Raw genomic sequence first — 25,172 nt, forward strand, 5'->3', positions numbered from 1 at the left:
GTATTTGTGGATAACATTTTCATCTCTAATACACCAGTCCAGGCAATTATCATGTATTCCAAAAGCGTGAGGAATCAGATTTTCTAAAGCTGATTTTACATTTGCAGCGTTTCCTTTGTTTATCTGAATAGACAAGGCGAAATTTTTCGAAAAATATTCTCTTATAACTGGAGTTATTTTCAAGTCATACAGCTTAGAATTAAAATTTTTATGTGTGTGATTGAAGTCAGCCCATTTTTTTATTGTATAAGGCGATAATCGTCTAAAAGCTGAAATAACTGATGAGTCATCATCTGCAATAAGAGTACTAATTCTACATTTAGCATTTACCAAATTATCATTTTTTTAAATTAATTCTACTGCCATATCAGCTTCCATTGATTTCGCCGAACCAACGTGATTTTTGAAACATTTGTGTGGAAGCACTACGTCTTGATTACACTTATGGCATACTACACTTCGTGTTGTAAAGCCCAAAATTTTTCCTGTCAATCGACCAATGATTGAACCGTGCCCTATGATGAAAATAATAAAATAAAAAATAGAGTTTGCAAAAATTACTACGTACATTTATACAAGATATGACCTACCACATAGACTATTAGATCCTCTTTTTGGCCAAGCTGCATCAAAAGATCCTACTAAGTCTATCACAGAATCATTGTTATTATTTAAGTCTAAAGTCTCAGGATTACCCATACGAAGTCTGCAAAAGTAAAATAAAAAATGGATGTTATGAAAAATAATTATAAAAATTTAAACAGGACACTAACAAAACAGTAGCGTATGAACATACATGGCTTCTTTTATTGAGTATTATTGTGATCAAATACAAATTTGATGAATACAATTTACTCTTATGCGTAGGTTGTTATTATTAGTTATCTTATTAGTTGTTAGATGCATACATTAGTTATTAGATTTTAAATACTTATTATTTACTAGATACATGCATATTTACGTATTAGTCACAAATAATAATATTAGTTACTTGTTTAAACCAGGCAATTATATTTACAATTACAATCTTATTTAAAAATCAATATTGTTTTTCTATTGCAATCAATAACATTGAGAATATTATTTTATAGCTAAAGAATATACTATACTGCTTCTGTATAGTAAATACAATATACAACTTCGTGTATGTGTATTAGAGTACACCACAATGATCCAAGGAGAACTTACGACTCCGACAAACTTAGTTCCATAGTCATTTTCTTTTCCACTTCTATATTGTTCTTACAAACTTCATTCGCAAGGTCTAAGATTTTTCCTCCAACTTCTCTCTCCCAGCGTTTCAAAGAAGTGCTTCCTACAGCAGGTATGTTCAACGAGGATAAAAAAGTGTTTACACCTCTTTCGCCCATTTCAGTATCGAGCATACCTATATTTACATGCAGAACATAAATACAATATAGTTCACATCAATCGTACAATAACTCAACATGTCAGTTGCCATGAATAAATTAATTACTGACCAACAGCCAATTTTAGATTGACATCTGAAAACTTGCTATCCAGAGAGTGTTTGTTAGTTTTTACTTTAAATATCTTTGAACATTTGTCGCATTTGACATTAATTTCACTCAATAAACCATTTCTTTTTTCTTCCATAGAATTGCGTAAAGACAATGCTATATTGCAAATATCACACCAAAGTTCTCGGGCTAAAATATCCAATTCAACAACTCGCCGCCCGGTAAATAATGCGAATTTCTGCAATAAAATATACTTGTAACCTCAGCTGAACATTCAAATATTAATAACGAATTATATCATTCGGTTTTACAAACATACTTGCAATAATACTTTTAATTTCACCGTATTACTTAAACATAAACATAAGTAACGTCGATATACTAACCTCACTTTCGCGTCTTTTCTTGCTTTCTACAACATTTACAAGATTTTCGGACTTTCTCTTTATAGCCACTTTTACAAACTGTCCCTTCCTTTTGCCGACGGTTTTGCGCACGTCATATGGCATCTTATTTATTTAAACAATCTTCAATTATAATAGAAAACAATATACTCTCGATATTGTTTTGCTGGTAGGTATGAACACATGTGACATGAGAGTTGCCTCTTTGCGCATGAGTCACACGCGGTTAAGTATGCGCCGTTGCCAAATCAACGCAAGCCAGGCTCGTATGCATGAAAGGGGTGACTTGAAAAATTTTTATTTTCGCAATTAAGTACATAATTACGTATATCTTAACGATTGATTACGTACAAAATAGTTTTAGATAATTTTTATTCGTAAAACCGCTATTTAACGTAAGCCCCTATGGGGCCCCAATGTGATACGGCCCGTCCTGATGGAGCCACCTTAATCCTTTATAGTTGACACTTTCTAAGAGTTTCATATTGAATTCATATTTTCAATTGAATATAACGTCTAAATTATAACAACATTAAAACTTTAGCATTGCATAGATTAAATGTACGCAATCCAATACTTACAATTAATTTTGCTGAATCTCAATTACAATAAAATATTACGAATCAATCGATTGTGAGTCAAAAATGTAGCGAACAGAGCTCTTCACTACCGTAAGCGATAACTGTCTGAGAGCTGATGCACGACTGCTTAGCTACATGTTACTCCTTGACATCTGCTCTCTTCTGCCTTAAAACCGACCGAGTAAACCGAAAGAGAAAGTGGCTTCTATCGTACTAACGTTTCCAAATATATAAGAATTTGGAATATGCAAAGTTAAGAAGATTAAATTTATCATAAACGCGATGTAGTTAATTATTTAGACAATACACATTTAACATTAGACAAAAAAATTATAATGAATCATATTTTTTTTTTTCAAGTACAAAAGTAAGCTTAATTATTTATTTATATGTAAGTTAACATGTTAAACTACTTGATTCTACTTACCTATATAATAATAATTCATTCCTTGTTTATAATAATGAAGAAAAAAAAATGACATTTTTTATAAATAAATTTTATGACATTATTTATAACTTTTGCTTATTTTATATAGCGGGAATAGATTTCTCTCGTCGCGGGGTATCAAATAAAAAAAAATGATGAAAATATGTTGAATAGTTAACGAGAAAATAGCGATTTTAATTGCGCTGCTGATTTTGTGGGTCAGACTCAATTTTTCTGTCGAGTATTCGTCGGCTTCCCCCACTCCGCCGCCGCGCGATAGATCGTGAATATTATTGCCGAGGGCTGATTTTCCCAAATTTTTTTAAGCCGTTTACCTTTTTCCCGTAGACTTGAAATTTTCATCCCTAAAAACTAGAGGTATTCCGCCAATGACGATATTTTTTTTTTCCACTAGTGGCATAAATTGTTGAACAATAAGCCAAAAACTTTGCCAGCCTGTAACTTTTTTGTTTATCAACGGATCTGTGCCATCGTTGTTTTAAATTGAAGTTTATTTGAATTGCTATCCAAACCCGAAATAATTATTACAAAAAAGTTACTGAAAATGTTATTAATCTATTTTGCAATTAACGTCGCTTTTGTTTTTTTACTCCCACGGTCGCAATTTTGATTTTTTTTGATAAATCATTTTGGAAATCGATAGAGGGCATTGAAAGACATAACGTAAATTTTCTTTTCATTAGTGGATAACAATTGGGCTTCGAAAAATAAACGAGTATGTAATTTGTTTATAAGACGATAACTCGTAAACTATTAAACTTACAGATTCGCGATTCCGTACATATCATCTCATAACAAAAAGATACCATTCAACGAGAAGCGGTGGCACAATGTTTATAAAGACGCTAAAAAAAATTGTTTATAATATTTTCAAAATACAAAAGTTAATAGTTAATAACTTTTTACCTGATGGATATTTTTTGACGTGCAACCTATGGTTTTGTAGGTAATTTATTCACGAACAAAAAGTATTGAACTATTTTGTTGTAAATGTTAACGGAACAATGTTATAAAGAAAAGAACGAAAAAAGTCACAAAATTTATTAGTTTATGGACATTTTAACAATGTGCCGCAACTTTCTCAGACTATGGATCGTTGTTATCTTAATGTACGCCGTTCAAACTACCTGTCAAAAAATAATCGTCTTGCCGAAATGAATAACCGCCTCAAATCCCATTTTTCCTGAACTATTATATTTCAGGTTCATTACATGTTATAATTATGAAATAACTTCTCCTGTACTAATAACTTTTGTATCTAACCATTACTGTATTAATTTTTCAATAATTATACATTTTGCTATAATAATTAAATAAATAATTGCGAAAATCTCTTTTTTTTCTCATTAAATTCATCCATAAAGATCATGTGATGTAAAGAAACGTCTAAATCATCAGATTTTACAGATGATACCTAAAGCTCCGACTAGTAAAAATTGTAATAAATCAATTGCTGTTTTTATTCAATAATTACACAGGCCAACAAAATTTTACAAATTCAAGAACCTGAAACGAGACATGGTATACTTAATAGATTTTTATACACTGATTCCAAATCTGGGCTCAGAATTGCTCTATCACCTTTGGTTTTCTAGATATTTTAACCTAAAAGCGTCAAAAATACTCTTTTTTGCTATATTTAACACCTGTAATATGACGAAGAATTTTTTCTGTGCAATTCTGACCACAGTTTCTAAAAGAGACTCTTGGGCTATAAAAAGCAGTATTTTAAATTAATTTTATAATTTTTTTGACGGAGATATGGTCGTTTGAAAAATGTTAGATCTGAACATTATACGTACGGTTTATAATAACACGAAACTCAATATTCGCTTCTCATGCCTATAAATGTACACGAATACTAGCATCAAAAGTACGAAAGTCCGCGTATAGCAGTGTTCAGTCTGCTGAAACTCCATAACCTTGATATTTCCTAAGTCAGTAGAAATTCACATGTAATTTCTTGAGTAATCCTTAAACCAGAACATTTGATGGAATCACATTAAGCCGACGCCCGGTCGAGCACTGCTCATCAAATTTCGAGAGCATGGTAATATTTAGTTTCGTGTTATTATAAGCCTGTAGGAGAATGTTCATATCCAACATTTCCCAAACAATCATATTTTCGTTGAAAAAAATATAAAGTTAATTTTAAATAGTGCTTTTTGTAGCCTAAGAGTTACTCTTTTAGAAATTGAGATCAGAATTGCACAGAAAAAAATTTCCGTCATATTACAGGTGTTAAATATAGCACAAAAGAGCTTTTGACGCTTTTAGGTTAAGATATCTAGAAGACTAAGGGTGATAGAGCAATTCTGAGCACAGATTCGGAATCAGCGCATGAAATATATTAAGTATGTAGAAGGTTGCTTCGCACGCTGGGGAAATGATTTACACTGTATGTTAATTTAAACTGAATTTTATTTGACTAGATTACAATAGACTGTAGGTAATCTTTATTTACACTTGTTTGTTTTCCCAGAGCTGTAGGAATTCAAGTATAGGCCGCAATGAGCTACTCTTTTAGCGCTAGAGCAACTTTGTAGTTGCCACGAGGAGCTGGCAAAAGCGTCACCAACTACCTTAAGCGCCGGTGAGAGACTGACTGCTGCTACGCAAACTCGCTGCGAGGGACGAGCGTTTGCTTGCGCCGTCGTATTACCGACGACTGAGGAGTGCTGACATCTTGTGACAGCTGACGTAAGCTTGGCGTGACCGCCACAGCCACTCCCTCCCTGTAAGTTGCCTGGCCAGAAGACAACTTAGATGCAGGTTATGACCTGGGGCTGGTTAGGCAGGACTTAAGTGTTCCTGGCGTAGATTTTAAATCGGTTGCTTTCTTTGAAACTGCTTACTGCGTTAGGGGTATCTGAAATGAAACTGATTTGGACAGGGTTTCTTTGGTTTGCCATTGGATCTGTGATGGCTCGTTCGAAGAGATGTACGGTGGTTTTAGCATCGAGGTTGATACGGTTTGAGGATTCCCGCTGACGTCTATGACGTATCGCTGGTCGTCCAACCTTTTGATTACTCGATGAGGTCCAGAGTAGGGCGGAGTTAGTGGAGGTTTGACTGGAACTCTCAATTTGAAGACATGGGTGCATGTGTGAAGATTTCCATGCATGAATTGCTTGGTTATAACATGGTGCGAAGTAGGTGTCGGCCGTAAGACCTCAAAATGCTTTCGCAGATGATCTAGGAAAGTTACCGGTGATTGCGGAAAGTCCTTAGCTATAAAAAATTCTCCTGGAACTCTGATCGTTGATCCGAAAGTGAGCTCGGCAGGCGAAGTCTTGATATCCTCCTTGTATGCTGTTCTTAATCCTAGAAGCACGGTGGGCAGCAGCTCAGTCCAAACAGAGCTAGGCTGCCACATTAGTGCGGCCTTGAATGTTCTGTGGAATCGTTCAACCATTCCGTTAGGTTGCGGGTGATAGGGCGTTGTACGTATTCTTTTCGCTCCAATTAACTTTGCCAATGAACTAAAAAGTGCAGACTCGAACTGTGGTCCTTGGTCTGTAGTAATTGTTAGCGGTGTGCCAAAAGTAGTGATCCAGCCAGTATAGAAAGCGCTGGCCACTTCTTCCGATGTCGCAGTTTTCAGCGGAATTGCTTGAGGCCATCGTGTGTACCTATCTATGAGTGTAAGACAGTACAAGGGTCGTTTGCAAAGTTCGTGAAGAAATAAAAACTGCTTGATTTTTTTTAATAAATCTTTTTTATTTTTCAACATAGTCTCCTTTTAGGCTTATACACTTCATCCAACGCTGCTCTAATATATTAATCCCTTCCAAATAATAGGATTTGTCCAAGTCTGTAAAATAGGCATTCGTTTCTGCAATCACCTCCTCGTTTGAATAAAATCTTTTCCTCGCCAACCATTTTTTCATATTAGGGAACAAATAGTAGTCCGACGGAGCCAAGTCTGGAGAATAGGGGGGATGTGAAACGAGTTGGAACCCTATCTCCATCAGTTTTGCGGCCACAACTGCTGAGGCGTGAGCTGGCGCTTTGTCGTGATGGAAGAGGACTTTTTTATGGTCCAATCGTGGACGTTTCTCTAGCAACTCGGTTTTCAAACAATCCAATAACGATGAATAATATTCGCCTAAAATGGATTTTCCCTTTTCCAGATAGTCGATGAAAATTATTCCTTGCGAATCCCAAAAGACAGTCGCCATAACCTTCCCGGCCGAAGGAATTGTCTTCGCCTTTTTCGGAGCAGATTCTCCCTTGGTAACTCATTGTTTAGACTGTTCTTTGATGTCAGGAGTGTAGTGATGTATCCATGTTTCATCTACAGTGATGAAACGACGCTTAAAGTCTTGCGGATTTTGCTGGAACAGCTGCAAACCATTCTTGCAACAATTCACATGATCTCGTTTTTGGTCAATCGTGAGCAATCGCGGCACCCATCTAGCGGATAGCTTTTTCATGTCCAAATGTTGGTGCAAAATATTATGTACCCGTTTGCTTGAGATGCCTACAGTACTAGCAATCTCACGCACCTTCACTCTTCTGTCAGCCATTAACATATCATGGATTTTATCAATGATTTCTGAAGTGGTAACCTCAGCAGGGCGTCCAGAACGTTCAGCATCTTTTGTGCTCATATGGCCACTCCGAAAATTTTGAAACCACTTATAAACCATTCTAATCGAAGGTGCACAATCACCATAATGTTTATCATGCTTCTGTTTAATCTCCTGAGGTGTTTTGCCTTTGAAAGAGTAATGTGTAATCAATACACGAAATTCTTTTTCGTCCATTTTTTTACAACCACTCGATTTCTTTGATTGAAACGAATGTAAAACGCAAGAAATTGGCCGATCTGGCTGAAACTTGGTGTGTGCTCTTCCAAGATATGCGGCTAATTGAAAATAACCTTGATACGCACTAGTAGCGCCATCTCTCTGACTTTGCACGGACTTTTCAAACGACCCTGTACTCGTTGGCGAGAGGCATAGTAACTATATCTAAGTGTACATGATTATATCTTGCTTCTGGTATGTCCAAATTGGCAGGGTGATTCCGTATGTGGCGATGGATTTTCGCCCTCTGGCACGGAATACATTGACGCGACCAAGTTAGCGCATCTTTGCGAATGCCAGGCTAGAAGTATTTTTCCCGGATCTTCCTTGCTGTCTCTCTACCGCTCGGATGAGCATGGCCATCAATGACGTCGAATGCTGTCCTCCTCAGAGAGGGTAGTAAGAAAGGACGTACTACTCCTGTTGAAACTTCACAAAGGAAACGGTATCCGTCTATTTCTATCTGTTGAAGACCACTCACGTGATCGCTCTCGCGATCCAATGAAGCTTCGTATTCAGCCTGAGCCTCACTGATAACTTGAGCACTGAGTCTGGTGGGCATATTGATAGTGCAGATTCGTGATTCGTGCGCGTCGGCGACGAAATTTTGCTCTCCTGGAATGTGAACGATCGTTGTGCAAAATTGGCCTATATAATCTAGTTAATATAACTGTCGTGGAGATGCTTTGTCCGGGCGTTGCTGGAAAGCTTTGGTGAGTGGTTTATAATCAGTCCTGATTACAAATTCTTTGCCTTCGACAATGTGCGTAAAGTGTTTGAGCGTCGCGTAGATTGCAAGTAACTCGCGATCATATGGACTATAGTTGCGTTCTGCGGTAGACAGCTTCCTGGAATAGAAGCCAAGTGGAGTGTGCTTACCGTCGATTATTTGCTCGAGGGATCCACCAATTGCCGTTGCAGATGCATCTGCTGTGAGGATGATGGGTGCTTTTAGATGCAGGAAAGCCGAGGATGTTACCGCTACAAGCGATTTTTTGGTGTCCTCGAAAGCTTTTTCTAACTCCAATGTCCATGCTATCAGCTCTGTCACTTTTCTTCATGTTACTGACGCACTCGTTGAGCAGAGCTTGCGATTCAGCTGCACTGGGAATTTGCAATCTGAAATAGTTTATGGCTCCCAAAAATCTCCTCATATAGTGGATAATTGCAGGTTTAGGAATGTTGAGAATAGCCTCAACCTTTTCTGCTGGTGGCCGAAATCCGTCGGTGTTTATCCTAAAGCCAAGAAAATTTACTTCATATTGACCAAACTGGTACTTGTCCCAGTTTATCTTTAGATCAATTTCAAGCAGGATGCTCAGGATGGTCCATAAATGATTAAGATCCTCTTCCATGGTGCTGGGTGAGATAAGGATATCGCCTATGAAGACGGAAACATAACTATGATTTCCTAATATACTGTGAATATATCTTTGGAAAGTTTGTGTAGCATTTTTTAATCCTAGAGGCATTCCTAGAAAGACAAATATACCAAACGGAGTCGTAGTTGCTGTTTTCTGGACGCCCTCAGGAGATACGGGGATCTGAAAGTATGCCTTCTTTAGATCTATAGTTGTTTTTGCACTTCAAAGCTGCTGGAATGCGGGCTGTTTGTCTCTGGAATGCTAATAGTAGCGTCAAGGTCAACACTGTTGTCCCACGCTGGTGTTTTTTTTCGCGGCACAAAGGAATTGTCAGAACGGCCGCTAGTAACCGGAGTTGACGAATTCTTTTCTCGGGTTGTTTGCATTCCACCAAAACGTCGTTGAAAAACTACACAAACTTTTTACAACTTATTTTCACGCATTTTTTGCATTGCCACTTTTTCTTCTTTTCTTCAAACGCGGGGTAACCAATGCGGAAGGTTGCTTCGCACGCTGGGGAAATGATTTACACTGTATGTTGATTTAAACTGAATTTTATTTGACTAGATTACAATAGACTGTATGTAATCTTTATTTACACTTGTTTGTTTTTCCAGAGCTGTAGGAATTCAAGTATAGGTCGCAATGAGCTACTCTCTTAGCGCTAGAGCAACTTAGTAGTTGCCACGAGGAGCTAGCAAAAGCGTCACCAACTACCTCAAGCGCCGGTGAGAGACTGACTGCTGCTACGCGAACTCGCTGCGAGGGACGAGCGTTTGCTTGCGCCGTCGTATTACCGACGACTGAGGAGTGCTGCCATCTTGTGCCAGCTGACGTAAGCTTGGCGTGACCGCCACAAGTATACTATGTTTAGTTTCAGGTTCTTAAAATTGTTGGCCTGTGTTATTAATAAAATATAACGTAAGAATGCATGTTTTAGACAAAAGTCATATATTCTTTTATTATTGTTGATTATTGTATTTGATTTTCTAAATTATATTTTGTTAATTATAGTATTTGAATTTCGAAATACAAAAATAAAAAATTTGTGTTATACAAAATGGCGGATTCAAACTGGTTAATGAAAATATTCCATTCAATAATCAACATTCTATCTAAACTAAAGCACCTAGAGTTTATAAGGCTTCATAAGGGGTTTTTTAGGTCGATGATCACGAATCCCAGGTTGGTTGATCTTAATCACATTAGGTTCAAGATCACTTATAGGTCAAATCGTGGTGAATCAAGAAAAATATCTGTAAAAAATTAAAAGATTATTTTTTCAATAGCTGAATTCGAATTTGTCTTGTGCTTTCCCATAAAAGCTTATGTAGAGGTCAATTTGAAGTCATTCAAGGATTAATTTAAGGTCAATTTTTAAAAACCTTCAAGAAAAGTCTAAATAAGTTCATAAGTGCAGATTTCGAAGGTCGCTAGACCTACATTATGTCACGTTCAAAGTCATATGAAGGTCAAATTACGGTGAACCATGAAAAAAATCTAAAAATCATTAGATATACGAGGGTGGTCCAATAAGTACTTAGCCTCACCGCCCGATGGCGCCACTTTCGCAAAAGAAATATTCTATTACGTAGTACAACCTTCTCGATGGTTACTGTCAAGATTTCAGCCGGATCGGAGTTGTAGTTTATTTTTGAGAGCGTGTGAAAGCAAGTGTGTCCGTTGATTTTTGAAAAATGGAAAAAGAGCAGTATGGTCGGTGATTCGATTCTTGTTTTTGGAAGGGAAATCGCGCAGCGAAATCAAAAAGCGCTTGGATGCTATATACGGTGACTCTTCTCTTTCGATGGTGACCGTCAAAAATTTGTTTAACGAATTTCAACGTGGTCGCACGTCGATTTTTGAAGAGCCACGTCCAGGGCTCCGAAAACGGCTACCACGGAGGATAACGTGACAAAAATTCACGATCTCGTATTGGCAGATCGACGATTGAAGGTGCGCGAGATAGCTAAGATCGTAGGCATCTCAAAAGACCGCGTGGGTTATGTCATGCATGAAATTTTGGGCATGAGAAAACTGTCGGCGCGATGGGTGCCGCGTTTGCTCACTCCGGACAACAAGCGCAACCGTGAGACAACTTCAGAGCAATGTCTGACGCTGTTTAAGCGCAATCCGAAGGAGTTTCTGCGTCGTTTCGTGACAGTCGACGAAACATGGATCCACTGATATACACCAGAGACCAAGGAACAGTCGAAACAGTGGACTTTACCCGGCGAAAGTGCTCCGAAGAAGGCGAAGACTGCCCCATCGGCCGGAAAGGTGATGACCACCGTTTTCTGGGATTCACAAGGTGTAATCTACATCGACTACCTGGAGAGGAGCAAAACGGTCACAGGGCTGTACTATGCCGAATTATTGGGCCGATTCGACGTCGAATTGCAGAAAAAACGGCCCCATTTGGCTAAGAAAAAAGTGCTCTTCCACCATGACAACGCACCGGCTCACACTTCCGCCGTCGCCATGGCCAAATTGGTCGAATTAGACTACGAACTGCTGTTCCATCCACCGTATTCTCCAGATTTGGTCCCGTGCGACTTTTTTTTTGTTTCTAAACTTGAAAAAGTCACTCGCCGGGCAGAAATTTGAGTCGAATGAGGAGGTAATCGCTGCCACGGAAGCCTACTTTTCAGACCTCGAGGAAATGTATTTTTCAGACGGGTTAAAGAAGTTGGAGCATCGCTGGGCCAAGTATATCGAACTAAAAGGAGACTATGTTGAAAAATAAAACGCCACTTTTCCAAAATTTTCGTTTTTCTTTTATAGACTAAGTACTTATCGGACCACCCTCGTATATTTCTTAGGTCGTTCAATCCGAATACGAGGTCTATCCGGAAAGTATCGGGCCTACGTTTATGTCTTCGCGCCATAGTGTTCGAGCGACCTCTACCGGACAGAAACGTCAACAGTAAAGCCTCACGAATCTATTGGTTACTTACTGACACCTGCCAGACGTATAGTTCATGCGCAGCGTGTCTTTGTTTACAGCGCCTTTTCCGCGTTTGTCGGATTTTGATATTGTCAAAAATGACTGACAAACAAGATCAACAAATTTGCATCAAATTTTGCTTTCAATTCGGAAAAACGAATTCGGAAACTATTGAAATGATGCAAAAGGCTTTCGGAAGCGAGTATATGAGCAAAACACGAATAAAAGAGTGGTATAAACGGTTCAAGGATGGTCTTTTCTTCTAGTTCCTTTTCTTCTAGTTCCTTTTCTTCATTTTTCTTTAGCTCTTTTCTTATTACTTCCCAAAACTCTTCTATCATTTCGTCTCCCTCCTCCCTCTCTCTATATATTTTACTTTTTTCTAGCCTTCCTCTCTCTCCTCCTTCTTACCCTTTTTTTCCTTTTCATTTATTTCCCTTTTCTTTAATTCTCTCCATGCTTCTTTATTTATTGAGCCATCCCTTTCTTCTCTTATTTTGTTTTCATACCTCATTACTCTTTCTAATGCTGATTCTTTCATTTCTTGTCTTCCTATTTCCCATCTTATGAAGTAACTTGGCGTGTTTCTATCTAATCCAAATACCAACTTTATGTATTTTACTTGTAATCTCTCTATTTCTTCATATCTCTTCCATCCCCAGATTTCTGCTCCATACGAGGTCTGCCGGAAAGTATCGGGCCTACGTTTATATCTTCGCGCCATAGTGTTCGAGCGATCTCTACCAGACAGAAACGTCAACAGTAAAGCCTCACGAATCTATTGGTTACTTACTGACACCTGCCGGACGTAAAGTTCTTGCGCAGCGTGTCTTTATTTACAGTGCCTTGTTCGCATTCGTCGGATTTTGATATTGTCAAAAATGACTGAAAAACAATATCAACGAATTTGCATCAAATTTTGTTTAAAACTCGGAAAAACGAGTTCGGAAACTATTGAAATGATGCAAAAGGCCTTCGTAAGCGAGTGTATGAGCAAAACATGAATAAAAGAGTGGTATAAGCGGTTCAAGGATGGTCGCACTTCTGTCGATAGTGATTTTCGTTCCGGCCGACCTTCGACAACAAAAACCGCAGATAATATTGAGCAGGTGCGACTTGCAATGGAACAAGATCGTCGTATGACTGTGCGAGAACTAGAAGAAGACCTTGGGATACCAAAAACTATAATTTCAGAAATTTTAACCGAAAATTTAGGAATGAAACGCGTGTGTGCCAAATTCATCCCAAAATTACTCACAGCAGAGCAGAAGAACATTCGCTTAGAAATCGCTCTGGACAATCTGGAAATGGTCAATAATGGTGATAATGTGCTTAGAAAAGTTATTACAGGTGATGAATCATGGGTTTATGGTTATGATCCGGAAACAAAACAACAATCTTCACCGCGGAAGCATTCTGAATCGCCAAGACCATAAAAAGCACGTCAAAGTCGGAGCAATGTTAAGTCAATGTTGATTGTTTTTTTCGATTATGAAGGTGTTGTACATCACGAATATGCACCAAAAGGTTAGACAATCAATAAAGAATACTACGTTCAAATTTTAAAACGTTTGCATGATGCAGTAAGAAGAAAACGGCCGCACTTTTGGGAAAGTGGTGACTGGCTTCTCCATCACGATAATGCGCCAGCGCATTCATCCAATCTTGTGCAGCAGTTTTTGATCAAACATAATATCGCATTGCTTCGACAACCTCCATACAGTCCCGACATAGCCCCTGGTGACTTTTGGATGTTTCCAAACCTAAAAAACCACTCAAAGGACACCAATTCGATGACAAAACAACGGTTGAAAACAACTTAAGGCTATCCCTAAAAGTGAGTTCCAGGACTGTTTTGAAAAGTGGAAACATCGATGGAACCGTGTTATTCAATCAAGTGGGGATTACTTTGAAGGATGCCACCCACCAGATGATAAAGAAGAACGCTAGCACGAAAATATAAAGGTAGGCCCGATACTTTCCGTACAGACCTCGTATGTCGTGTACCTTATCATGAAAGGCCATATAATGGTCAATTTAAAATTATTCAAGTGTCAATTCAAGGTTAGTTTCAAAAACCTTTTAGAAAAATCTAGAAATTCATGTAAAGGTGTTTTAGATTACTGATCTCGAATCCGAAATCGTTTGATCTTTCACGGATTTTGTTGGATAGTAAAGAAACTCCATTGCCCACCATCACCATATGAAAATATCTTGGTTGCAACCAAGCATTCATGTGTAATGGTCCAGTCTAATCTGTCTCTTTTTTTTGCTTTTTATTGCGCAATAGCAACCCGCTATACATTGGAAAACTGAGGAAAAGTACTATAAAAACTAAGGTCTACCTCGCATACCCGCTTGAATGTGTTAGGGCACTTGATCAAAATCAAGACCATACAAGGAGCGTTACATCACAGGCGTGGGAAATTTATTGTTTACTATGCGAAATGAATAATTGCAAGCTTTTCAAATGAACAAAAGCACTTTTTTAGTTAATTTCAATTATAACGGCCGGGGCCGTTTTCGCGGAAGATTGTCCGCGCACGAGGCCGAGCATGGCCAAGCGGGCAAGCGAGCGAGGAGTGAAGAGAGAGAGAGAGAGAGAGAGCGAGACTCGATAAGGCGCGTGCCGTAGCGGTAGAGTGGGGGGAGAAAACGATTTTCGGACACTTGGACTTAGACCGGCGAGCAGGAGGGATTGTCACGTGTGCGCGCGAACGAAAGAAAAAGGAAAGCGACCGGCAAAAATAAAAGTGAAAGTGCGCAAGGAAGTGAAGATCATCCCCAAGGATCGCCGGAGCCTGTGGATCGTCATCTCGAGTGGGCGATTACCAGGGGCAGAACTTGACCGCCCGAGCAAGGGCGATAACGCGGGCGACTAGCGAGGGGTAGTCTGTCTGCAGCAGCTACTTTCCGGTGAGTTTCCCTTTGATTGTAAGCGACAACTTAGCGTGCGTTAGCTGCGCGAGCGAGCGACTCTCTCTCTCTAAAATTAGTATTGATAGCGAAATCTCGGCATGCGTTATTGTATGAAAAGTTCGTATGAGTAAATAAAGCCCGATTTAACCTGTTTAAGCGTTGACTTTGTGTTGGGCGTACCCAGGAAGGCACCTCTGTCCCTTTCCACGCCCGTGATTAGAACTCACGCACGCTCTCGTGCTTAGCCGTGCTTTCGCGATCCCTTTTCAGGGCAGCGCGTATCCGCCCGTATTCGGCGGAACGCCAGGAAGCGGCTAGCTGATCGGGGCGGCGGTGAGCCCTGCACCGACCAGTGAAAATAAAATCCTTAACGGGCTGCGAGAATAATTTGATTATTTTCCGGGCCGTTACACAATGCACTAATTTCGAATTTCAATGATCATTTATTACGTATTAGTTAACTTAATTTAATTTTCAAGTTAATATCACTAGTAATTTTGCAATAAATACATATAATGCCAATTTGAATATAAAATAGCGATACTAGCATCTTAAGAAAGAGAAGCAAGAATTTGACAATTTGATAACTGATTTTTAAAAGAGTTATTAATAAATAAAAAATTTATAAATCATTTAAACATTTAAAATTACGTTGCGAGATCGCGATCCAACTGTACGTACATGTAAAATTAATGAAACGATATTTATCCGACTGTTGATTTTATAATAGCAAAAAAGATAATTTGCGAATTCATTATTTAATTATTATTCAAATGCCATTTGTTAAATTGGTGATTTTGATTTTGCATAATATTCCGTGTATTATAAATAATTTTTTGGTGTAAAAAATTCCAAAAATTTCAATATGAATTTTGTGCTATTCATTTATTTAACTTTAATCGTTAAGAAGCGATTTATACTAAAAATTTCGTTATATTCAACTTATTTTTTTAAATCACCAACGTTTAACTTCGCGTACATGCTTTCATGACAAAGCTTGTTTAAAATCTGTGAAGATGTCAGAAATAGCGTTGTAGAGGTCACCAAGCGTAAAAAGGAACCTCTTTCGCAAGTATAAATTCGCGCTTGTCTCTGTGCCAAGGAGGTAATTATTTCATCAAATGAAAAGGTAATAATTACAAAACCTTTCTTTTAAACATACCATTCAATGATCATTATCCACTGATGATTTTATTTTATTAAATTTCTGATCTTAGGAGTTATCCCTGTTTTTTTTTTTTTTTTTTTTTTTTTTTTTAATATGCTTTGTATTGCAATGTTGATTAAAATAAAAATTATTTCCTCACATATATAACATCAATATAAAATTATAACATCAATTAAATAAAACAATAATTTTTTGTCAGTACGGTATAAACACATCATGTCCAAGCAAATTAACAGGGATAACTCCTAAGATCAGAAATTTAATAAAATAAAATCATCAAATATCAGGAGTGAAAACATAAGAATTTTTTATATTATCCACTGATGACATTAAATAGTATAACCAAAACAAAGAGCTTATTTTACAAAATTAAAAAAATTAATTACCATAAATTTAAATTCATGGCCCACACAATAAATTAGAATGAAATCAATATAACACGAAATCTATCGACAAATAAGCTGATCACAAAAATTAAATATTATATTGATAAAGCAGAAAACAATAAAAATTCAAATAAAAGCAGTAACAATATGTTACCACGAAAAGAATGGATTACGAAAAGTATAATAAATTCTTGTAAATCTAAAGAAAGGTTATATAATATATGGAAAAATGGTCCACTAAATAACACAAAAAAATATAATTATAAAAACTTTGTTAAAACGCTGGATTAGATAATAAAAAACGCTAAAGAAAAATATGAAAAAAATCCTATTCAAACAGCTCAACAAAACCCAAAGAAACTATGCTCCATTATAAACAACAAAATAAGAAGGAATACAAAAAAAGATAACAACAACGACTACATCGTAAATAACAATAAAAAAATAACAAAATCAGAGGCTATAGCAGATGAAATGAACAAATTCTTTTGTAACATAGGAACAGATCTAATCACCACAAAATGAAAATATTATTTTGCCAAATAGAAACACAAAAAGTATATTTTTAAAATACACCAGCATACATGAAATTCAACTATCCGAATTAAAAAACAAAAATGGTGGAGTTGATGGCATTAATACTAAGGTACTAAAATTACAAACGAAGTTCATATCAGAACTTATTACCAATATTAATAACAGCATTGAAAAAGAAATATGGCCTGATGCTCTGAATGAAGCCAAAATTATATCACTACACAAATCTAAAGAAAAACTCTTACTGAACAACTACAGCCCGATATCATTAATTTCTAACCTAGCTAAGATATATGAAAAAATCATATACAAAAAATTATTATATTTCATAGAAAGTTGCAATCTGATGTCTATAATTTGGATAAAAACAATTTGGATTTCGTGAAAATAGAAGCACTAAGCACAAATTATATCATATAACTAACATCATTTACAACAAACTTGACTCAAGTGATCAAATAGCAATTACCTTTCTTGATCTGGTCACAGCTTTTGACACAATAGACCATAAGATTTTATTAGACAAATTATACAATTATGAAATAAGGAGCTGTGCATACAACCTTATTAAAAGCTACCTTGATAATAGAAAACAAAGAGTTAAAGTTAACAATACCATAAGCAACAAAGAAACAGTAGAAATGGGAGTTCCGCAAGGAACAATTTTAAAACCACTACTTTTCATACTCTATTTAAATAATCTATTATTAATAATACCAGAAAATGTAATACTATCTTTCGTTAATGATACAGCTATTATCTTGACTGGTAAGAGTTGGAATGAAATAGAAACAAATGTGAATAAAAACTTAACAGTAGTTGGAACTTTGCTAGCGTTAAATAAACTTTCATTAAATATAGATCAAACAGTTTATTTGAAATTCAGCAATAACTATACAGCACACTAAAGAATCTTACGAAGGTGGTCCGATAGGTATTTAGCCTACAAAAGAAAACCGAAAATTTTAGAAAAGTGATGATTTTAGACGAAAATTTTAGAAAAGAAATTTTTCAACATAGTCTCCTTTTAGTTCGATACACCTGGCCCAGCGAAGCTCCAACTTCTTTAACCCATCTGAAAAAGACGTTTTCTCGAGGTCTGCAAAGTAGGCCTCCGTGGTGGCGATTACCTCCTTATTCAATACAAATTTTTGCCCGGCGAGTGACTTTTTCAAGTTTGGAAACAAAAAGAAGTCGCACGGGGCTAAATCTGGAGAATACGGTGGATGGGGCAGTAGTTCGTAGCCTAATTCGACCAATTTGGCCATGGCGACGGCGGAGGTGTGAGCCGGTGCGTTGTCATCGTGGAAAAGCACTTTTTTCTTCGCCAAATGGGGCCGTTTTTTCTGCAATTCGACGTCGAATCGACCCAATAATTCGGCATAGTACGGCTCTGTGATGGTTTTGCCCGTCTCCAGGTAGTCGATGTAGATCACACCTTGTGTATCCCAGAAAACGATGGCCATCACCTTTCCGGCCGATGGGGCAGTCTTTGCCTTCTTCGGAGCACTTTCGCCGAGTAAAATGCACTGTTTCGACTGCTCCTTGGTCTCTGGTGTATACCGGTGGATCCATGTTTCGTTGAAGGTCACGAAACGACGCAGAAACTCCTTCGGATTGCGCTTAAACAGCACCACACTGTTCTGAAGTTGTCTCACGGTTGTGCTTGTTGTCTGGAGTGAGCAAACGTGGTACCCATCGCGCCGACAGCTTTCTCATGCCTAAAATTTCATGCAGGACATGACCCACGCGATATTTTGAAATGCCTACGATCTCAGCTATCTCGCGCACCTTCAATCGTCAATCTGCCAATACGAGATCGTGAATTTTTGTCACGTTATCCTCCATGGTAGCCGTTTTCGGAGCATCTGGGCGTGACTCATCAAAAATCGACGTGCGACCACGTTTAAACTCTTTAAACCAATTTTTAACGGTCGCCATCGAAGGAGAAGAGTCACCGTACACAGCATCCAAGCGCTTTTTGATTTCGCTGCGCGATTTCCCTTCCAAACAAGAATTAAATCACAGACCGATACTGCTCTTTTTCCATTTTTCTAACACGCCCGCTTCCACACGCGGTCACAACAGAACTGTGAATCCGATTCGGCTTAAATGTTGACAGTAACCATCGACAAGGTTGTACTACATGGCAGTATATTTCTCTTGCGAGAGTGGCGCCATCGGGCGATGAGACTAAGTAAGTCCGATAAGTATCGGACCACTTTCGTAAAATTGAAATTCTTGGCAATAAAATTAGTCTAGTAGATAGTACAAAATACCTAGGAGTTGCTTTCGATAGCAACATGAAATGGGATCTACATTTACAAAATCTATAAATCTATAAATCTATAAATCTATAAATATTCAACTATAATGCAACACAAAGAAATCTTTCCACATTACAGAGAAACATGTGCAATTAGACCTACATGCCCAGCAATACTCAACAATTTTGAAAGACTTATATACAGAAAAAATAAGAGTGTGACCACGGGATACTACACAATGGCAAAACAAATGTTAAATAGAAATTGGTAATATAGAAACAATAAGTGCAATGAACAGTGATCTGCTTACTGAAGCAGTGCAATGCTACTTCAACATAAGCGGATACGCTCAGACTACTCTAGATAAGTTATATATGTATTCCATGTAATTTTAAGTTTTTAGTTTTAAGTTTTTTGTTTTAATTTTACACTAGAACAGGAATAAAATTCCTCTGCTGGATCACATTTAACATGTAATGAATGTATGCATATTATGGAATTTATGTATATACTCTAGAATAAATAAATAAAAATAAATAAAATAAATATTTTATATTATAAGAGAGTCCTATATAGTATAAATGAAAAAAGAACACGATTCTATTGTAAAACGTGTAACGTACCGTTAGACATTTCTACTGAGAACAAATTTTTTTTAAAGATTTTTGCAAAAAATTATACAAACAAGATTTATTCGATGTTATAGTAGTGTTGAGTAAAGAAAGAAAAATGTTTAAGACAGCTCTGTATTATAAATTATTAAACTTGTACAAAATTCTAAAGAACAACAAATAAAAACAAACAACGAAAGCCAAAAAAGTGAAAAAAAAAAATAAAAAAAACCAAACATGGAACTAGTTTCTCTCCATTTTCACGTTTTAGTTCTAGGTAATACAGAGAGTGAGAATTTTTATATTTATTATATAAAATATTTCACTCGGAAATGTTGATATTTTTTTTTCAAAATATGCAATTTTCAACAAAATCAAAAGAACATTTTTTTTAAATTTTATACAGAACACAGTAGTATTTATTCTTTGCAAATATTTAACTTTTCTTTCTTCAGGTCATTTATATTGTCGCCACCACCTTAAATTTTCAAATTTTGCACACACACACACACACACATGCATGGGTGTGTGAAAGAAGCGTAAATTCAACAGCATAGCCTATTTGAGTAATAATGGCGGTAATTGATTTCTTTAATTCAATAGACTTATCCAAAAAAAATAGAGGCAAAAAAATTTTTTTCACGAAATTAAACGCTGCTTACGATAAAAATTTAAGAAAATGAGAAAAAGAATATTTTTTAAGTTTTAAAAGATTAAGGTCATTTAAAAGCAGGAAAAGTGATCCTTTAATTTATTAAAAAATTTAATATAGTAAAATAAAGAAATGGCTCAATATATTTAATTTAAACTGTGGAAGGTTATTGTGGGTATATTGGATTATAAAACGCAAACTTAATATCATTAGTCTTCGCAATACTGTTAATTTAACGCGCGGTTTTCCAAAAACCTATTCAAAGTACTTTTTTTCTGGTTTTTTTCAAATTCATGTGAAGCATGGAAAATATTTTTTATTGAAAAATGAATAGCCTGTCTTTGTAAAGAATTTATTCAAGTTTTTGAAAGTCTCCTTTAATTTTCTGTGCAATCTGAGATTTAATGATCAAAGATAAAACGATCCTTTTTCATTCTAACTCTGATATCTCTAAAAGATAAATTATCATATCGAGCTCTATCACCTCTTTAATTAAAACTGAATAAACAAGCTTTCCATTCCATACAATCGTTTAGATTAAAATGTTTGTTCCACGTACGTGGACTAAAATAAATAACCAAAAAAATTTCGAAAAACTTTTTCTCGTGATATTAATTAGGATTGCGCAAAAGACATGGACTGGAAATTTTCTTATGATTCAAAACTAGTAAAAAAACTAGCTTCAATTGGCTTTTATTACATTTTTTATATCGTTTTTCACGAAGATACAGCCATGTGAAAAAACACCGAAAATTTCAATTACTTTTTTATCTGATAGTGTATATTTACTTGAGAAAATTATGTCATCTAATCTAACATTCAGTCACGCAGATAACACACAAGGCATGTAATAGACTAATTTATTGCATAGATTAGATAGCGTATCACAAGAAAATTACATCGATAATATAAGAGAGGTAAAATTACTAAACAGATTGAAGAATCCAAGATTCATGCAATTAACTTGAGTAATTTATATACAATAAGTTATAGCATATTGTTGATAAATAATAAAACGCTTATTTAATTGTATATATATGTGAGTATATGTGTCTGTATACCTGTGTGTACGTGTGCGCGCGCGCGTGTATAAAAGCAAATTAATTATGCGGAGAATATACGTACGATTTTGAAGTTTGAATGATGTTAAGAGTGAATAGATAGTTTCCAAAAATCAGTTAGCTGACAAACAGGGGTGCTTCGTATTTCCAGATTGCAAGCCAACTAATATATTGATCATCTTGAAATCGCCACAAACGAGCCATTTGTGTTCATTGTAATTGATTTTCTCAAGAAGGAATCGAAAGTTATCGTGAGACTCTTTCATCACAGTGGAATGAGCAATGGGAATAGCTGCATACTCATTCCCATTGTGCAGAAGTACTGCCTTGAGACTTTGTACAGAAGCATCCATGAAGAGTCACCAGTTCTCTGGATTATAACCTCCTTGCACTCCATATAAACTGATGAGATGCTTTATATCGCTGCAGTAAACAAGGTTTTCCATGCAAGTAAAATATGGCCGAAATTTAATATCTCTCTTCCTGTAAATAGAAACTTTTGTCTCAGGTAATAAAAGATTTCTTTCTTTTAGTCTTGAAGCTAAGAGTTCTGAAGAATCTTTCGGAAGATTCAAATCACGGATCAGATCATCCAAAGAATTTTGGTCGAAAAGTTTGAGCTTTTCTGAGTCAGAAAAATCTTCTTCATCACTACTGCTGCTTTTGTCTGTTACCGGAACTTCTATTGGTTGAAGTTTTTTTGGCTCAGAATCAGAATTTTTTTTCTTTCTATTTTTCCATACTAAGCTGCTGTTACACTAGAAACGTACGGATAAAGGAGAGAAGCTTTGTTATTATGATTAAAACCTAAAGTATCACATTTACAAAAGTAACAGACATCATGGTGATTTTTAGGTTCACGCCATATTGTTGGTTGGAGAACAACTTTGGTTTTAGTTTTATTCCAGTTTTTCAAACTTCGACGACAGTCTTCACAAATATATTTAGGAACCCATTGTTTGTCTAAATTCTTCATAGGTGTCTCGTAACATTCTTCAAACTGATCTTTAATGATATCAGTGATTGATCGACGAAGTCGAGCTACCTCAAATTTACCGCAGATATTACAAAAGGAATCGATTTTTCCTTTGCATGGAATTCTACATGCCGACATCTTCAATAACTTATAAGTTAATTGGAAATCACGAGTAATATTATAAACTTATTCTAATAACGAAATGGGTAAATATAATTAAATTTCTAGAAGACAAAGTAATAATAAAGATTAGTAAAAGTACTGCACGCAGTGTTATATGAGAAATAATAGAAAGTATTTAATTCCAGTGACTTCTCCGTTAGCCTGCCGCTCAAACACGATCCCTAACACGGATGAAGAACGAAGCACAAAAATTTGTAGTTTTTGAGCAATGTCATACACGGTTATCCTCAAGTAAGGAAATGTAGGCCCTAAGTGAATCCGATATCTGCTAACGTAGATACTTTCTTCATCGTTAGTAGACCAGAAAAATGTAAGATTAAAAATCATAGCTGATCGATTTCGCAAGTTATAGACACTTGTATGTAAACGTAAATTGTACTTGTATACGTAAGTTGGATATGAATTTTCCTATCACAGACACAAATTCTTCTACCTTCTTTTACCACAGAAATGACGTCTATCGTTGTTCTATTGACCCAGCGGTATTCCCCGTCCACCAAACTCGAATTTCTTTAACCCTCGATAGGGCCGGGGGCTCGGCCGGGGGTTATAGCTTCGTAGGTTAAAGACTCGAGGGTTAAGGAAATTGGGGTGTGAGGGTCGGGGGTTATACCGCAGCAGGTTAAAGGGCTCGAAGGTTAAGGAAATTGCGATATGTCGGTCAGGGGTTACAGCGTCGCAGGTTATGGGGCTCTAGGATTAAGGGAATTGAGATTATAGAGTCATTCTGACGTTAAATTTGGATTCAGTGACCCAAAAAACATATAATTACACTATAACTCCTTATTCGGAAATTCGCCACTATTTCGTGCTTAACGAAATCGCTAAATCACTCAAATTCAATCTACGATATCTCGATAGAAAAAAAAGAGATTTTTAAATCTGAAAAAAGGGTTTTGAAGGATAAGAGTAGTACTTTGAGATAGCATTACTCGTTTTGTAAAATAAAATTGACTTACGACGTAATACTACGCGAAATATATTGAAAAATCGTGTTTTTTGAACTTTTAGGTTAGGATTTCTTGAAAACCTAGGGTGATGGAGCAATTCTGAGGTCAGATTCGGTTTCAGCGCACCAAAAACCTTAGGGAACGTACTGTCTGGTTTCTGGGTTTTTCCATTTTTTGAATTTTGTCGGCCTGTGATTATTCTGTCATATTTAAACCGTAAATCATTTTAAGAACATATCTTGAATAAATTATAAAGATTACATCAAACCCATTCGATTGATGTAATAAAAGCACACGATAAAATTTCTTGTTTTTGTCTTTCTCTAGATAATGATAAAAGTAAAAAATAAGACAATTTCTATCTACGTTTCACCTCGAACCATATTATGAAATATAGAACCCAACCCAGAATAAATAAGGATTTTTAACCTTTGTAAATATTTCAGCTAGTAAAATATGTTTATCCATTCTGAATTTTATATTTTAAGCCTTTCAAAGGAGTTTGGACAAAGTTTTATTTAAAATTTTTTCATAAGTTTTTGCAATATAACTCGAGATAAAATAGTGACAAAAATTTGATATTCTTTGCTTCTACAAACATTGCAACGAAATTATAAGAATAAATTTATATAAATTATTCTATAGGGATTCGAAAAATCGAAAGAAGTTGGAAATAAACTTATACTAGTTGTAACAACGAATGTTATAAATTGTGTATGAGACATTGTCTGCAATAACTTAAGAGTTATAAATTAGTTATATATTCGTTGTTTCATCAACAGAATTCGAGGTATTCTGATGAGAAGCTAAATAATAAAAAAAAATATAAAGAAAAGTAATAAAGAAGTTAGACAGAACACATAGGAGTGAGATAGAGAATAAAGAGAGAAATAGAGAGAAATAGAGAGAGAGAGAGAGAAAGAGAGAGAACGACACACTAAAATAAAGAGATTACTAATATTATAACAAACCGCTTGTTTTTTTTCCCAAGTCTTCATTGCTGATTTATATTTCTCAAACTCGTGACACCAATCAGAGTAGATTTTTTGGTAGTCATTCGATTTGGCAGGTGCAGAGCATCGATGAGCATCCACAGTAATATTGTAAGAACAAAGAAGAGAGCCAGCGAGCCAACAATCATATCTGCCCGCATCTTGTTCGTTGACTCCAACGATAACCAGACCCTTCTCAGAGGTCTCGATAAATTTTTCTGGTTGAGGGCCATATTTATAAGCAATTTGATATCGACCTTTCTCTTTGCTGTAATGATACCATTTAACTGTCTGATCAGAAAGTACTTCAGGCATCTTGACGAAGCAACCAAGGTGCACTGATTGACCCCATGTAACTACTAGCTTTCGTTTGCCCACGCTATTGTCACACGCATCAGCTGTACTGTTGGACACATCCTGTAGTAACCTGAAAA

General features: G+C 36.2%; 1 protein-coding gene across 2 annotated transcripts in view; it reads right to left on the bottom strand.

Moving 5' to 3' along the window:
* LOC131670744 (semaphorin-2A) overlaps nt 1-25,172 on the bottom strand; it is a 545,588-nt gene that overhangs the window by 99,878 nt on the left and 420,538 nt on the right. For both annotated transcript variants that reach the window (XM_058946635.1, XM_058946626.1), the window contains exon 9: nt 24,718-25,165. In XM_058946635.1, the coding sequence (XP_058802618.1) occupies nt 24,718-25,165 (448 nt within the window). The remainder of the gene's footprint in view (nt 1-24,717; nt 25,166-25,172) is intronic.

Source organism: Phymastichus coffea, unplaced genomic scaffold, assembly GCF_024137745.1.
Source record: "Phymastichus coffea isolate CEN01 unplaced genomic scaffold, Cenicafe_Pcof_1.1 PCOF00009, whole genome shotgun sequence".
In the NCBI taxonomy this organism is placed as follows: Eukaryota; Metazoa; Arthropoda; class Insecta; order Hymenoptera; family Eulophidae; genus Phymastichus; species Phymastichus coffea.